At 38.7% G+C, this 18,623-nt stretch overlaps 1 protein-coding gene across 2 annotated transcripts in view; it reads right to left on the bottom strand.

Annotated features, from left to right (window-relative positions):
* The window catches only part of TOX3 (TOX high mobility group box family member 3), a 76,974-nt gene that overhangs the window by 8,501 nt on the left and 49,850 nt on the right, over positions 1-18,623 (bottom strand). The window contains exons 2-3 of one of the 2 annotated variants that reach the window (XM_055818896.1): positions 16,382-16,447; positions 12,171-12,422 (exon numbers count right to left, since the gene is read on the bottom strand). In XM_055818896.1, the coding sequence (XP_055674871.1) occupies positions 12,171-12,422; positions 16,382-16,447 (318 nt within the window). Of the gene's footprint in view, positions 1-12,170; positions 12,426-16,381; positions 16,448-18,623 lie in introns of both variants that reach the window. The other variant, XM_055818895.1, reaches the window with a different exon arrangement.

Consider the following 18,623-nt stretch of genomic DNA (forward strand, 5'->3'; position numbering starts at 1 on the left):
AGTGTTCTACACCTAAAAGGCTAGCTTTTGTTCTCTCTTTATGGTCACACAATACAGGCCTTTCTGGCCTTTACACCAGGCAACAAAATGTGATGACATGGGTTACAAACCATTTACGCCAAGTCTTGTCATTTCAGTTGCATCTATGATTTTATTGAGACTAAATTCTCTTGACTTGCACTGACCCAGAATCTAATTTTATACACAAGCCCATGAATTCTTAACTGTCCCTTTTTCTGACACTATCTGATGCTTGTGTGTTTTATGTCCACTTATTTAATTCCAATTTTTCTTTTCTGTATATTTTCTTAATTTTATAAGCTTTTTTTTTCATCTTAAAAACTTCAGTAAAAGCTAGATGTGGAAACAACAATATTTGGTAACTGGCTATCTAGTGCCTAACAGTTAAGACATATTATATAAAGGAAAATACTTTGTATCATTTCCTATCTCTTATACTTTACATCATACGCACATATAACAACAACAAACAACGTACTTTCTGGACTTTGAATTTAAGTTATATGCCTAATCAACACTTTAAAAAAAAATCACACAGAAAGGAATGGGAATTTCATTTTTTTACTTTGTGGTACAGTGTTGTGGGCCTCAACAACCTACGGTACCTACAGAAGAGCTTTCAGACAAGGAAGTATAAATAATTTTTTATATTTGTACAGTGGTTTGGCAAGTAGCAAGACACTAGAGAAGCTAGTCAATAGCAACATTAAAGTCCACAGCATTTGTATATAGCTCCTGAGCAAACAAAGTCTTCTAAGGAAGAATCTAAAATCAAAATTTCCTTCAATTCTCTTAACTCTTATTTTTCCCCTTATACTACAAAGACCAAGAGTGAACAAAAAGGAGCAGTAGCATGTCATTATGCACAAAATTTTTATCAAATAAATGTTTAACAACGAAAATTATCTTATATCAGAAGCATGCATGGAAATACAAGTGCACTAAAACATCCACATGACATCCTAATTACATTACTACATGAAAATTGAAAAGCTCATGTATTCAAAATAATCCACTGAGAATACTATGAAAATTTTAGAGAATATCACAAGCTTTTTTACATAGACTTAACCAGAAGTAAGTGTGATACAGGAGTATTATAAGCGTTCAGCATTTTCATAACATTATGCAAAAATGACAGATTAGTTCTGACAAAAATTCATGAACTTCTCAAGCAGACAGAATCAACTTTTGATTGAGCCTGATCTGCTTTACAGTCTTGGATTGAAGCTAGGCAAAACTTGGTGGTTTTAACACGTCAGGCAAAATTCAACCACTGGTTTACACAGCATGACAATCAAACAAGGACATAACGTGTGAAACGGAAAACCAAAAAAGATAAATAACTTGTGTGATTCCTCTGCAGACTGAAATGACTTTATCTCAGATCTCTCTACTGTTATCCTAAGTCAAGGCTACAAAAAACCCTAAGCTATAGAGACAGTTACCGAGGGGAATGCCAGCCACCTCTCTGGTCTCTTCAATTATACACGTCGATTAAAAAAAAAAGCAAAACCTGGTCCAAAATGTTTCCTCCTTCTCTAAACAACATTAGGGTGACTGTACCTAAGCACATTGGCTTTCTGTCACCACCCTCTTGCACAGCTCCAATAGCACACATTACAAAGACATTCTACGTTTGATGCATAGAAGGCCACCTCAAAGGAACCATAAGGATATCTGTCCATCACACTATCCTACTCTCAACTATTCTAATCTATTTAGATAGTCATGCTGAAGAAATCATGTTTAGTCATATTGCCAAAGGATACATCTCTCATGGTATATGCCAAATATATAACTTGTTTTACTGTGATTTGTAAAAGTGTAACTTCTCAAAAATTGATAAAATATCCATTCCTCAAAAGCCACTGGAGAGCAAACAACAGAGCAATGAGACTTAAACAAAAAAGGAATGTGTGAACTCCCATGTTTTAATTTATATTGTATTATCAAAGGTGTTTTCAACAATGACTGTACCTGAGCCAGCGAAAGGAAAACATACCATTGAGTACTAAGGGAAAAATTAAGGTAGTAAAAGATAGTTCGTTCTTCTGTTATCAACTCATTAAGCATCCAGTAGTTAATACAGCTAATAATACAGCCAGTATTTATTTTGACAGATAAATGTATCCAGCTATTAAATCGAGAGATGCCCTAATTTCCACTTACTCTGCACTTTGAGGATCATTTACATACAGTAGTTTTATCCTGGATTTCTACCCTGATACAATTTTCATGTCTAGCAACATTCAACATGATATTTAAAAATGTAACTGGGAAATTACCCTTTAGAACATTCTGAGTAATACTGAAGTCTTGATTAAAATCAATGTCTACAGCCTTCAATCACTTACACAGGCAACACCTCCAGTAAGACTCTTTGTAGCCATGTCAGGACTGAGCCCATGGAAGCGCCTACAGGAGGACGTAGGGCTGGACTCTGACCCCATACCACAGCAGCTACTTTAAGGGAAGTGAGAAAGCTGCCAACAAAAATAACTACGCAGAACCCAACGTTTATGGTTATGCTCACTGTGCCCCGGCTTCAGAAGTTAACTTCAAACATTATATATTCCATTGCCTTAGGAATTCGTCACTGTCAATGCACCATGAGCTGATGTAATATTTTAAAGGATATAAACGCACTGCAACGCAAAGAGTGAAATCCTCAGTTGTCCCTGTCTGTAAATTACTCCCTTTACTTTTGGGCAAGTCAGCATATCTCTAGAAGAAATCCTCAATACTCTTTTTCTCCACAAGTATAGATAAAAGAATCCATTAATCTAAATTTTTACAAGATTGGAATTCACTGCCAATCAAAACAAATCAAACCAACAGGATGCTTTTCTCTGTCAGAGATTAAATCCTTACTTAACAGAATACAAAACAGTTGCACTTGGTGCTGCCACCACTGAAGAAGTGTCCTTCCTCTCCCCCTCACAGATAGTGCCATCACTAATAGACCTGTCAAACCACAGTTACCAGAAGATCCACTACAAGCAGCAGCTCCTTTTCTCTGGCAATGAGAAAACTCCCATGTTTTGCTTTGCGTCTCTGTAGAAAAGCAAACCTTACCTAATTTAATTCCCAAATAAAGGCTACAACAAACAGTACATGTCAGTTCAGGAAAAAAAAAAAAAATATGTCTGCAGCTAGATCTTAAAGATCAGTTGGAGACAGGAGGCTTACCCACGTTCTGCTGCCTGAGGAACATGAAGAATACGCAATTTCTTGGTTTGTGTGCTTCCCTACCCCATCCCACTACATCAGAAACTACTCTTTTCTAATCAGAAAGAAAAAAAGATTAATCAGAATTTACTGTTATATGCTCTAATAGAGAGCAGCCACAGAAGGGACATGAAGAGGGGAAAAAAAACAACAAAAACCTGACCAAAAACTCAACCAGAAACAACAAACTTGAGGGCCCACTGATTTAGACCTCAAAACCGAGCAGCCATCTCCTCCTGTTCTGGTGATCTCGGATGTCTCCAGAAATTAACCTCCTGCTATGTGACAGAACTTTCCTATACAGCTGCAACCTCTGAGTTAGTTTAACATGTTTTATTGGAATCTTTCTGATTTACAGTCCCCTGCTTTTCTTTGGGGTCTGACCCACAACCACACTGGCTGTGCCACCTGGCATGGACAGTGTCCCTCAGCCTCCCCCGCTGGCGCGGCTCCCTCAGAGCAGGCAGCCTGGCCTCATCCAGGCCGATAAGGGTCCTGTGGGAGCACCGAGTCACCAGTTAAAGCCATTTCTTCTAGGGAATCACATTCGGGGATTAGGCACAGCACCACCTCAGATCAGTGGCCAACCAACACGGGCACCTGCCAGGCCAGGCCTAGGCTCCACCGCAACGCTGCTCTGTGGCCTTTGGTGGTACTGTTTGTTCATGCCCAGCTGTCTCTAACAAAACATATCACTACATGGTGAAGAAATACTGAAAGTACACAGCCAGGCCAAAATCACACAACTAATAAACCAAGGGACAAAGACTTTTCTCTGGAACACTTATAATTCTTCCCCAAGAGGCCACACAATCCTAGCACAGAGTGTTTGCTCTTTGGGAACTTTGTTTTTACTCATTTACCTTCCTGTGACCCAGCAGGTTCCTCACAGAGTCCCCAGCATAGGTGGAAGGGGCAATCCTACTTGGGTGCCTCGGTTGCTCTTGAGTCCTTCTGCTCCTGCAGATGACCGGCACCATGGGCTTCAGATGACCCTCCACCCATCCACAGCAGCTGGTACTGATGCTTTAGCATCACCTAATTCACAGCTTCTTTATAGTATAATTTTTACACCATTTTGTAGAGGCATTTAAAAACAGATTCTCCACTCTCTTCTCCCCAAACATCTACCATACTTTAAAGCATATTGAATCACACTCCTTTTGGACAAGGTACCCAACAGCATGATCACAATACATGTGTGACTCAGATCACAGATCTCGGCTCTGATCTGATGAGTCTGTTGGCATGGGGAGCTTCTCTCCAAATTAGCAGTACAAGCTTAGGTCTGCTGTATGCAAACAGTGACGGCACACTGCAAACAAACCCTGGAGAGTTAAAGTGAAGTCCCAGAATGTCAGATAAATGCTGTTAGCAGTTTTGTTACAACCTCTGCAACTTCAGGTGTTTCAGCTACAAAATCAAAGGCAGACTTCAAAGGTCCTGATTATGCAGTAAGCAACGTGGGGAGAGGCTGCAAGGAAGCATGACAACTAACAAACATTATCAAAGGTAACAGAAATTGTGCAAGGAATTGGGGCAGACAGACTTGGGGGTTACATGGCATTTGTTTGTTTAAAAATTGTTACAAGTGTTGGTAACTATGTTTGGGGGGTGGTGGTGTATATTTTTTCTTTGGGTTTGGGGGACTTTGGGGTTTCTTTGTTGCTGTTTTTTAAAGCAAATCAGAAAAGTAGATCTCACTGTCTCGCTATCTTTTGTATTACCAGAGCCAGTTGTTTGGGGTTTTTTTATCCATCTGCGTGACAACACAAAATAATTTAAAACTCTGTAGAGACTGAGCATTTCTTCATAGCTTGAGAACTTGAAGTGGAAGCTGCGTAATAGTAAGCCATCCATGAGGACACATAGGTGGTCACAGCAGAGAATGGCAGGAATTTCAAAGGAAATTTTCCAGTGACCCAAGGACAAGGGTGCCTGGACCCAACAAAGCCCTTGGGCTGGTACAACATCTCCAGACCAGCTGCTGCACCTGCCTCATTTGGCTGGCTTCAGACAGCAGCACCCGATTCTAGAGTTTAAACTCAGGAGGCAGAATAGCTTAAACCCATGGCCCAGGCTTAAGCTGAGCTGGTGTCCACAGTCATATATGTCCGCATTCCTTCTGAGCTCTGTTCTGAGGGATATCGGAGATTCAGCTTCTGCTCCAATTGCTGACAGCATTCCCTGTGGGGTATATAATTTTCCACATATTCATATGGCACCTCAATGTGTTTTCTGGAGCTGATAGATCTTGATTTAGGCACTATTAATATAAAATAGTCACAGTCTTTTTTTTCCCCAGACTGTTCTGTCAATGTTACTGTGTTTCTCTTCTTCTGTGCGGGAGTCCCTCATGTACCTTGATAGGTAACAACCTACTTGCAGAATTTTTTAATTAAATGTTTTTTTTTAGTACCAGCAGTACCTGCTATTCAGATAGGTGTCCTTGGCAACTGCTGCCACTTCGTTTCCTACTGACATGTCCTTTCTTGTGGTTACTATAAGTTGCCTGGTTTTGAGGAGAACACCAGAACACATTTCCTTTTCCAACCATAATGACTCATTAACAGATGGCCCATTATGCCTGTATTGATGAGGAAGGAAGGAAGAGCATGTCCCTCAGAGAAGTGACTATATTATCCACACCAAGTATAACAGTGTCACTGAGGACATGAAAACCTATTCAAACCCTATTATTTAGTGCATCATCAGGCTAGCACCATCTTCACACCATGTTAAAGTCGTAGCATGGAGCTTCTGCGCAGTAGCCACTGCTGTCTGTTGCCTCCAGGATTTACAGCCCATCACCCACCTCCCCCCGATGCCCCGTGAGCTGTGCACAGACACTCTCTGAAAGGTAACTAAAAAATGCGCAACCATGACATGAGACGTAAAATAATATTTAACTATTCACCCATAAAAAAAAAAAAAAAATGATGACTGTAAAGACTTAAAAGTTAATCAGCAAAGCAGAGAGCACAGACCTGTGGGCAGGAACCAGCGTCAGGGCTGCGCTGGCAGTGGCGCCGCAGCTGCAAAATCCCAACTGAGTCCTAAATGTCTAATTTTATAAAGCGTCCGCCACCACTTGAAAGGTTCTGTATAGAGCCAAATGTCACGGATCTGAGCCACCAGAGCATCGTTCCGTTTGGTATGACTTAATTTTGAGATTAATTTTTCTTGGTACCACAAATTATTAAAAATAGTGGTGATAACAGCCACCATTCCTGCTGGGAAAGTCCAACACAGGCCAGACTGCCACTGTTGATTTAAACCTTGAATTTAGTAATCTGCTGAAGTAATCAAAGAAAAATCAGAAATAAGAAAACTCTGAAAATAATCTCTCTTTCTAGCACAACTAGTTCCTATAAATGAATAATTATAACCTTCCAGAATTACTTGTATGTTTTGTATTAAAGATGACAATAAACATGTTCATAACAATAACAAGGGCTTGTTTTAATAGACCGTTCCAGGCGTTAAACACATTAATGACCCATGAAATAACTGTTTCATCTGCAACACATTAAACAATGTTGTTATAACATTGTATTAATTGAAAACCTACTGCATTCTCTCTAGATAGGAGATTACAGACTGGGTATTAAAAGAGAGATTTACAAATAAGTTTCTTTGTAAAGGAAAATTAAACATATAAATTAGAGGGATGCAGTCAGGTGAGTAGTGAATTAACCGTCTTTTGCAAATTTTAAAGCAACTTTTCCAGCTTTCATTCTTGCAACCTTCTGTTAATCTAATCATTTAAAGTTAATTAGTAATTTGGGAATTTAAATTACTAAAAAAAATGTAGACCTTTAAGTAAAAGGCACCACTGTTCTGAAACATTAATATTTCTGTTGAATGCAGCCTTAATAAGCTCAAATTTGTAACTCAGCTCTCTAAAGCCACATCGAGCCATTTATTTCAGAAGTCTCTTCTTGAAATAAAAGCAATAGTCACCATCACGCCTTTGAGCACAATGCCACTCCTAAGTAGTAATGTAATTAAAGATGAGCATATTCCACTATGAATTAGCCTTATCTGCATAGAATCCTGAATGCAGTGACAGCACTGTAACAATTATAAAATATAAACAGGCTCAAATCTTCATCAAATAGGAAACACATTTCCTCTAGCGGCATAAGTAATATAGGGAGCAATATATGTAAAATTATCAGTCTGTTTTTGTAACATCTGTACTTTTTTGAATAAAAGAAAAAAATCAGACTGAAAAGAGACAATTATTTTACTGTCTGTTTCTTAGATATCAGAAAGAGAATTTTGAAATTCATCAAAGCTAACCTTCTGTTATGTACAACAGGCTAAGCTGAAAAGAATGTTAACAAGTTCAATTTTCATTCAATCAGCACTACTGCTCTCTGAAATGTTTCATTGCAGGAAAGAAATAAAAATAATCTATATGGTAATTATGAGGATGAATCCCCCAGTAACTTTCAGCTACATGAAAGGTCAGTTCTATTCAAGATATTTTATCAGTCCCCTGCACATACTCCTGTCCTGTCATTTTAAATCTGAACAGCATTTTATTTTCCCATTTACAGCTACCTGCAGAATTAAGTACTTAAGCCAAATAAGAAAAAAAAAAAAAAAAAAAAAAAAAAAAGAAACGTTGAATGCTGGCAAAGGCTATAATAGCATGGAGATAAATCGTTCAGCTGCTCTCTCTCAAGCCTCTGGGGCTGCAGATTTTTCTTCTCCTGGTGCACTGTGGGTATTCAAAACTTGTTCAACATGATTTCATTTCATTTCAGGCACTGCCTGAGAAAACTAAATTACAGAATCAATCATACAGAAGGTCAGAGTGAGACTTCATTACAAGTATTGCATGCTTGCATGAATATCTTTCATTTATGACTGACCCAATATGTCACAATAGCTGTCTAGTAAAAATAATCCACTTTCTGAAATTGATGTACTACTGATGTCAATGCTACTCAGCAGGCTGGGCAGATTAGAGAGAGGTGTTAAAAAAAGGAACCCTCAGGAGCACAAGTTGTAGTTTTATAGAATTGCCACAGTTTGCAGATTAAAATAATTTTTCTATGGGCAGCTCAACAGAAAAGAGAGCATTAATATAAAATATTGGCGGTTGATTTTTAATGAGGATACCGCTGTTGATTTCTACTTATTTACATTCAGGTATTTATGGGGATAATATTTGCATCATGTAAATCCATGTGTTCTTTGAAGTCAAATGTACATCAACACTCCATTTTTCAGTGACTCATTTCTGAACATCAGGATTTCATTTGCATATTACTAAAATCTTAAAATTACTCTAACTGCCTCCATTTTCTCTCCTCTTTTTGCTGCTGTTGTCTGTTTTTGAATGGAGACAAATGTGTTTAAGCAAGATGAATGTGTTGTGTTCGTTGCCAATAATAATGAAGTTAATCAGCATAGTGGCAAATTGTCACTCTTTCCATAGTATGTATATCTTAATAGTATGACTAATTGTTAACTCATCAATATGATCTTTTAATAATTGCTAGGCCACACTTATGCTGAGAATAAATATCTTTCTTGCACCGTGAATGATTTTTTCACTATAATAATATACAAAGAACGTGTTAAAAAGAGAATTATTCCTTTTGGGGGTTTTTGTGGGTTTTGGATATTTTGTTTGGTGGGAGGGTTTTTTGGCCTTCCTGTGGGAAATATGTGAGATCCTTGCAGAAGTATTACGAGGTAGCTAGCCAACTCCATACCCTAAGGGAGACATAGGAAAACCTTGACATAACCTATTTTTAACCATGCCTCCAGCGATTCTGCATTCAAGTTTATAGGTGAACATGTCAGGTAGTACATAGAAAAAAGCCAAAGACACACAGTATTAATCATAATTCTGTCCAAGCCCATTTCATTTTTTCAACATTTGTGATTTAAAATCTCATGACATTTCTTCAAGGTGAAATTCTCCTACTGGACTTTTCAACAGAGTAGGACTATATTCATCCAAATTAAATATTGCTTACAGTAAAGCTCTCTAATGCTTCACAAGATAACCAATAAACTCAACGCAGTTCATATTAAAAGAATTTAAGTTTGTATTCAGCTAAAGAAGCTTTAGTGATTAGCAATACACTATTAATAAAGCCTTTAAATAAGACTATCCTTGTATCGCTGGATAAGAACATTGTTCTGTAAGTGTATACGAACATCGTAATTATTTTACAACCCCATCTTTAGTTCTTTCAGATATAGTAAATTCAATTGACCATGAAATGAAATTTCATAGTCAAAATGCCTCCTTTACATTTTTTTATTGCTGCAATAAAGTTTTTATAGCTCCAAGGCAAGGTAACTCATGAAACGTCTAATTTAAAGATGAATTCTAATATTATTAATAAATATTTACCAGTTTAATAAAGTGCACGTTTTTCACATAAAATATGATAGAATGTTTTCATTTTCTATTTTTGAAATACAGATTAACTGCTGGAAAATTTGAGTACTAGAGAGCTATGTGAGTTAGGGGAAACCTACGCAAGGACCCTCTGCTAATGTTTTTTGACTTCCTGAAGCTACCCAGCATTTATGAGTGGAAGAGAACAAGGCTACTGAGTAAAAATACAATAGCAGGGGCCGCTCCATCTCACAGTATAAAACAAATCAAGCAGCTGTGAGGAAGAGTGACACACGAACCTCCCTGTATGGCTCCCCTGTATCAAATCACACTATTCCTCATCAATTCTCTGCAGCAAAACTACACACAAGTTCCCAGCCCACAGCTCTGAGCTGGCAATCACCCTAGAAAATACCACTGGACTACTGGGATAAGAAGTCATGAGTTTCTCTAGATCTTCTCTTTGGCCTATACGGGAAGAAATTCTTACCACCAAAGTCAGTGTAAAAGATGCCATTAATTTCTACATTGCACAGTCCAGAAAAAAAGGAAAAGATGTAATGCCTCTCATCCAGAGCAAGAAGAGGTGAGAGAATGCCTCTTCTGGCTGGCACTGCTGGGGTGGCAGCATCATCAAAGAATCACATTTGGTGAAAGGATGCAAAATTAAAAGACAAAACTGGGCTAGGTTACAAACTGCTTGATAACACTGAGGGGATTGTCACACATGTAACACAACACTGATCCAGCCTATATGTACACACTCCATTACTTTAGTTTTGGGGCACAACATTCCTGGCTCTTATGTGTTTTTTTTTTTAACTCTGATCTTTCTTTAATATTCACCCAACGTGTCCAGTGCATACAAAATCCCATGCAAAATGGGATCCGAAAAGAAGTACCATATCCTCCAAGGCTTCTTTTTAGGCAGTGTCTGCTTTGTACCTATGGAATTACTGAATTCTGTACCTCCTCAGTAGTGAGCAGTTTGTACTTAATTCTGTATTAGTGCTAGCTACACTTTGTGACCTCCAAGGTATATTAAAATTTGCAGCAAAGCCAGGAGCCTGCAGAATTCATATTTGCTGCATGTTGATTTGTAAATCTTTAATTAATTTTCACTTGCCAGAATAATAAAAAAGAAAAAAAAATTATATGAAATTATAACATGACAACACGATGACCTTTATTACTGTCCTGCAGTAAATCTCCATTTTCACTACACCAAGTTTAGAAAAAGGTCCAATATAAAACAGCTAATCAGAAAAAAATAGTCAGCGTAAAAAATCTGTTCAAGCTAAACATTCACTCTGTCTTCAATATGCAATACAGAAACTAATTCTAATTGTAACCACCGAGTTTAAAATGCTAAGTATGATAAACTGACTCACAGCTGTGTCTCATCACTGCGAGTACGAACATTACTGCACAAATCTTTGAGAAACCCAAGCAGGGAGATCCCCCAAAGCTGAAAGGGAAACACAACATGAAAGCGGAAACTGCACTGTATAGCCTCCCACTGAGATCACAGCCACACAGCCTGTATGGATTCTGGAGAAGACTCCGTAAGGCCTTGGCTTTGATTGTTCTAATTAACAGGAATGATCACTGGAATTAGCCTGTCGCAGGCACTCAGCCCTTCCCCACATCCTGATCATCCCTCCCCTTTCCAGAGGGCTCAGAAATAGCCCAACCTGCCCCAGCCTCTATGGTCAACAACAGCAATGGACAGAACAAAGTTTTCTTATTGCCTGGTATTTCTGAGTATTGTCAAGGTAATACATCCCTATCGCTTCTATTATGAGTTTAATTTAAAATAAATAAATAAATAAATTACCACTTATAAAGATTTAGCCCATAGAATATACAGAATATAGGGAAATACGTGTTTTTTTTACTGCTGGCATACTGTTTCTGGCACTTTTTCTGAGCTACTCTCAACCCTGCACTTCCAAAATACCCTGATGGCTTTCACATGTGGGTCCAAGAGTTGAAATACACACAAGCAATTTCTTCTCAGTGCTGTCGTTCACCCTAGCCAACACAATGGTCTTTCAACTCTTGGTGCCAGTGTCAACTGTGCAACACATTTTTGAACTTCAGCAGCACTTGGGACGCAGATGCTGCCAATGGACATGGGCTTCCAAGTCCATTCCCAAAATTAAAAATCTTTGTTTATAAAGCCTGTCTGCTTCTTCACAAGAGATCTGTTAACAGACCGTATAACATTGCACCGTACATTAACAGCCATGTTTATCTTCCTGAATCCACCAATCCCAAACCCTTCACCATTTGCCAACTGCCTTAGGGAACTGAATAATAGCAGATCATTGTTTGCTGTGTAACACTGACAACACGTGTCATCATTCATACAGAATACATCTGCACACAACACAGAACATTAGCAAATGCTTAGTCAGGCTACAACACCAAGAAATAATACAGACCTTCTGAGAGGTCAATTAAAACTAGAGATGACACAAATCTACATTACTCTGCTTTGACAGACAGTATTAGGCAACAGAATCACACAAAGAACCGGACCTACCATATGCAATCCATTGCTGTGGATGACACCGTCTTGCTCCACGAGATTTCGGGATATTGTAATAGAGGGAAGATCCAAGCTCTGGGGGGGAAACTGAGGTGTAAATTCATTTCCTTGTACAGGCAGCTGGTCACCAAGGCCCTGAAAGGGCAGCAGTATATCTGCCATCCCCAGTGCAGGGTCTGACTCGGGCGGGGGGGTAATGGGTGGGATTTCGAACTCCTCGTCCCCAAGGCTTGGCGTATGGAACGTCTGCTAGAAAAGGACAGGACAAGGCAAACCACGTTAGGGCACACCGCTCTCGGCAACGACCTCCGGACCCGAGGTCCAAACCTTTCCCAAATGCAAACTCTATACGCCACAAAATTTTTGTGTATGCTGAAGAGGTTTGTGGATCATTCTGATTAAAGATTTAAGTCTCATTATCATATGGTTTTAATGGAGTATCAGTATTAACAGTTTTTTAATGTGTACTTAATTAGCAACATCTGTCTGTTGTTAGTCTGAATATCAGCTACATTGGATTTGGCTGTATAACAAATTGCCAGTTTATTGATATGTTCGTAAAAGAGCACAAACAGCTTACATTACTCTCATGCTTCATAAAATACTGACAATTTTGTAACGCCCGCACACACACACCCATTAATTCAGCACTGACCATTTCACATCTTTTGTTTCCTTTTTATCCACTAATAAACATGAAATATAGTAATTCTGGTCTTCATTTCTTTTCGTTTCCATCCCAAAAGTACAATGCACCCTTTTAAACGAGGCTTGTAATTTGGAGCAGAGACACGTATGCAAGAGTGAGGGTGATTACAGCAGCTTCCAGTGCTTTCTGAAGCAAGCCAGCTTTGTTTGAACAGTAGGTTTGTTATGAACTAAACACCTGTTAAGATGCCTTGAGCAAAACATTTACTGCCAGTTATCTTCAGGGTTTGTGCGTGTTTGTACGTGTGCATGTGCCTGTCAAAGATAATCTTTATTCAAGTAGAGTCTGTATCTGGCTTCAACATTGCTGACTTTTCTTTGGGAAACAAATGAGCTATGCTTATTCAAATTTCTTGCGAGTTAAATGAACTTTCATATATTATTTCAGGTCCACTGCTACTTAATAATAGAAATTCAGTGCTTGAAATTAGGCCATTTTAAAGGTACCCAAATCAGAACTGTCTTGATCAAATTGGGCAGTTGGCAGTCCTAAAATAGGCACCCTTGTCTTGTTCTGGACATGCAAGGCTGCTCTGAGATTTGTTTGTTTGCGTTAGTTCAGGATTCGAGTTGGGGGCTGGCGGGGGGGGGGGGGGCGGAATTGTTTTATGTATTATTTACATTGTTTGAAAGAGTGACTTAATGCCAGTTAATTTAAAAATGATAAGTTCAGTGAAAGATCTCATTAACTGCTGCAAATTGTCATCCTTCAAACTGTTAATGATGATATAAATTAATAACCGCTTGAGAGAAGATGGAAACTGAAACACAAGAAAAACCTTTGCTTGCATATAGAACCTGTCAGCTGTCATTATTGGTCTCACACCAGAAATGATGAGGTCCCAGATTGCTGCAGTCTGCAGCACCCTCCGAGTCTGCCGAAACCCTCCCTATCTTGCTCCAACTGCAAGACTGTAACTTAATTCTGGATGGGAAAGCTGGGCCTGGATTAGGGAGACGTTTGACTTCCCCGCTGCTATATTACAAAAGGTGTGAATTTTTCTTCCTGTGGACCCCGTAGTTCACAAACACAAAGGATGGATTGGCCAGGAGAAGTGGTTGGCTAATGAACGTAACCCTATGGCTGCATTTGCAGTTATTTTGGCACTAATGTGGTCTAGTAACAGATGCAACTGTAATTTGTGACTCATTTGCTACCCCATTACTGCTTAATGAAATCTAACATATCACATTAACAATACGGATAAACACTCATTCTTGATATGTGGCATTTGGCTGTTTTCATTACCACTGTAATTAACACTTGAAATATTATTTCAATAAATATTTAAGGTGCTTTAAAATGGGTCATAGTAATCATGACATAGAGACAGAAAACATAAAGCAAACGTGTGGTTTCTAAGCCTGAATGTGCTCTAGGATTACACTCTTAAGGCATTATTTACTGGAATAAAATGGGCTTCTAGTTTAGCAGCGCTCAGGCCCAAAATCACAGCGAGAAAGCTGCATTCATGTTAATGTAAAAACACTGTAATTAAATACATTGTAATGCAGTAATTGTAAAGTTAGGTTCACGCTTTAATGCGAACGCTAACACTTAATCATATTTTTATTCCTTGTTCAAGCAAAAGGGTTCACTGAAATCAGTATTATTATAGTACATTTGAACCTCTCTTTACTTGACATATTCATGAGATAGTAGTAATTATAAGAACTGGGTCTTTTTTTCCCCATCTAACAGAATAACTCTAGGACAGCTGTATAAATATATAACACAGCTAGATAATAATACAATATTTTACTTAGAAAAGTAGCATTTGTCTTCATACTTATAGCTTGCTACAAAAGGGAGAGTAAACTGATGGAAACCTTCACATTTTTTTAAATGTGAATTTAATTCTCACAATATAACTTATCCAAACATGTATATATCTTTTTGTAAAAACATATAAGGGACCTAAGACTGAAGATAAAATAGATGTAATCTAAGAAGAAAGCAAGCCCCAGAGTGAAGTAGTCTTAAATCCAAATCACTGGGCTATTCAGTCTGTAAAAAGAGCCTGAATACTATGCAATTTGGGATTGCAGAAAGGTGCTGTTATGACCAAAAGATGGTATAACATTTGTGGGATTTATATTAACAATCACATTTTTCAAAGTTATAAATATTTGAAAAGTTAATATCTTACATATTTAAAAAAAAAAAATGTGTGCATGTTTAAATGCCATCTGTACTGAAATGTTTAAAACATTTGTTCCTTTTGATAAAAATGCAAATCTGGAGAACTGTTGTATCAACATATAACAGCCAATGTCTGACACGGTGAATTATCACAGCTGGAATTAAATTGTCTCTGAACAGCTGCTGGCAGCAGAGCTTTCATCAATGTTTGATTCAAATGTAGGAAAGAAATTCTACAGAAAGAAACATCATGTTGTCATTACAGATGGGGTTTGTGTTCATTATCACAAATAACACTGGAGCTAGTGCCAAACAATATTCCCTTATCTAAGCAGTCTTGCTGGGTAAAAAGAGATGGTGACCACTGTATAAATGATTTATAAAATACGACTCTTAATTCTAACCTTCATATTTATTGTTATACCTTTCTGCCTATTTTCTCTGAGATGGATTTTTTTTTTTTTTTTAAAGTGCACAAGAACATCTGCAACTGCATCACCACTTACAACATGTACAATCAAGGCTGCCCAGTTTTCTAACCTTTCCTCATGTTGGGAAGATATTTATGGCATGCGCCCTATACAAACCATCAGGTTTTGTTCTCCGTATTGCTATGCACGTGACTAGGCGGTGCATCTTACACTTTCCATCCTTCCCTTTGGAATAAAGGTTTTTAGCGCTGTGGGGTTTTAGCAATAAGTGTTTGTGCCTGGAGCTGGGGTTGGTATTAGCAGGCTGACAGTCTGTTAACTGGCTGTATGGCAGGGCCACTGTAACAAACACACGGTGACGGCAGCTGCCATACTTTCCTCCTGTTTCCATTCTCAAAGGCAGGGATCAAATACACCAGGCTCCGCAGCCCAGCCAGCCTCCACCAGCTCGGCCATGGGTTTGTTCTTGATCCTGGTCAGAAGTTTCCTTCATGCAACACATACACCTCCTGCAACAAAGCTGGTTTTTGTTTTCTAGCTTACATGAGTATTAAGAACCCAAATTAAAACGTTTATATCTATAACAGAAATCAGTGTATTAGCTAGTAACGACTATTACTAAGCTTGCTTTCAAAATGTACACCTACTGTGCCTTTTATTTGTTTCCTTCTGTTTATAATTTTTTTCATACACAAAGCAGATTTGTTTCTATTGACATGCTATGTAAGTAACAGCCTTACGGACAGCTAAATTGACTAGTAATGGAGAGCTGTCAGGTTATTTTCTTTCTCATTAAAGTCTTTATTTTGTGCTCCATAAAACACACAGAAATTCGGCACTTCACTCTTCATCCATTCAAAGTCTGTTAAATTATCACAGCAAACAGCAGAACATGAGCATAGATAAAAAAGAAAAACATCTACCTCATTTGCAGCAAGAAACGCATTATTTGCCTCTGCCATGTTCATGTAGTTGTTATTGTTTCCAAACTGAAAGAAAAATAAATATTTGGATTTTAATGTATGCCACAACAAACTTTTCTTTACCCCCTCACTGGCATAGAAAAAGTTGAAAAAACCCTAACAAAAACAAAACAACAAACAGATAAGATGTAACTTTGCAGATGTCCTTTGAAGTCAGTACTAGACTGGAGTCAACCTTATTATTATTATTATTGTTGTTGTTACATACTCTGCACCCCCAGGTCTGTACATGGTAGATATCCAAGCGTATCTCTTCAAATTTCTTTGTCCATGTAGCAAAGCCACCCCACAGACCTAGAGGTGACTTTGGAAATTAAGTGTCCATTAGAAAGAGAATATTCTCCCAAAAAGATATTTCGACTCTACTACATCTTTCCTGGCACACATTACAATATTTCTGCAGATGATCCTGATCCAGAGGATTGCTGCAGCTAGAAGTAGCTGGCATATTACTATTCCAAGTAGACCTGGTTTTAAAGAGATGAAGGTCAATAAGGGGAAGAAGGAGAATCTGCAGCATTGTTCTTAAAATCCCATTCTTTCCACAAAATTAAAAAGCCAAGCAATCCCCTTTGTCTATCTTTCATTCCAGCTGAGCTCCCACACCCCCAGTGGATATTAACACCAGAAGACTTTGCAAATCAGAGAAACTATCACACTGAGACCTTGAGATCTACCTGGGGTGGAGGGGGCTGAGCACCCACCTGCTCCTGCCGAGGTGCATCTCCCCTCACACAGGAGTGATCTGAAATGATCCTCCCGGATGCCACAGAGTCATTTCCTCCATATTCTCAACTCTGAACATTTGTTGAAGACGACAAGTACTTTTGCTTTTACAGACTGAGCATAGAATTGAAAGATTATCAGCATTTGGTTAATTGGTTCATTAGTGAGCCTTATTCCTTCAAACGGCACTTCCAAAAAGCAGGTAGCCTGGTAACTTTCTGCGGGTGGTCCCTGCACAGGCAGACACCTTTGCTTTTGCTTCAAGGAACAGACACCATGCCTGTTACGCTGCTACCACTAAAAACTAAATCACAAGCCTTCACATTTTCCCATTTCTATTATCAGGCACAGTGCACGCTGCAACGTAAGAGTAGCAAATCAGAGAAATGTCCCTGTGCTGTCCCTGCAATGCCCTGCCACGTCATTGCTGCTAGAGCCACATTCTTCCCTTAACTCCCATTTTCAAGTTCCGTACAGCAAATTTTTCAGGAAGGCTTTGTTTTGTCTCAGCCGACCTGCCCCCCTGCCAAACCACAACAGCAAACACCACCAGCATAAGCTCTGCAACAAGTGCATGAGGATGGGTAACGATGCACTTGCACAGACTCTTCTTTCCAAGCAGGAAAGGCCGTTGTGCTTTCCGAGCGGCTGACCCTATCCAGAAAGGAAAACCACTTTGCTCCAGCTCAATTCTCCTGCAGTACTTGGTGCAAGACTGTTTGTAGCAGGGAAGTGTTTCAGACCTTGACTCTCCCCAGGTTCCTCCAGCATCCTAGAGCAGTGGAGGGGCCAGAGCGATCCTTTCAAGAAAGGCTCTTTCCCTGAAAACTCCAAAATCCATTTCTGAAAATAAGACCAAAAATCAAAAGGAGGAAAAACAAAAAAAAAAAAAAAAGAAAAGAAAAAAAGGGAGGAAACTATAGTGATAGAGGATGCAAGAAGGAAGACGGACACAAAGAACTGAGTCTCGTGTACCTGATGAATTGTCTGATTGACGAAAGAGGACATCAACAAAATCAGAAAACAATCATGCGGAAGAAGGAATATGAGATGAGATCCCTCTTTCTGAAGTATGAAATTCCATTTGTGTACTTAACATGCTGAATCTTTCAACCTATATCACATGTTAAGCAACCGAGGTCTAAACACAATATGTAGGCTGCCTCGTAGCTATTAAAACTCTGTTATCCCCAGCTATGCAGATACTCAAGCAATGTCATCCATTTTTAAAAGCCCAGATGTCACCCATTTTTGGAGATTAAAAAATTCAAATAAAATTGCACATTCAAATTACTGTTTTGGCACATAAGGATACGTGTGTGCAGATTTGTTGCACAAAGACATGGTACTTCAGCGCAACAGTGAGATCAACAGGATAGATTTTTTTCATCTCGGTTAGTGGCAAACTAAGAAGTATTTATACTAAAAACTCAAACGTCTTCAATAGAGCTGTTCT

Source organism: Falco peregrinus, chromosome 14 (genome assembly GCF_023634155.1).
Source record: "Falco peregrinus isolate bFalPer1 chromosome 14, bFalPer1.pri, whole genome shotgun sequence".
Lineage (NCBI taxonomy): Eukaryota > Metazoa > Chordata > Aves > Falconiformes > Falconidae > Falco > Falco peregrinus.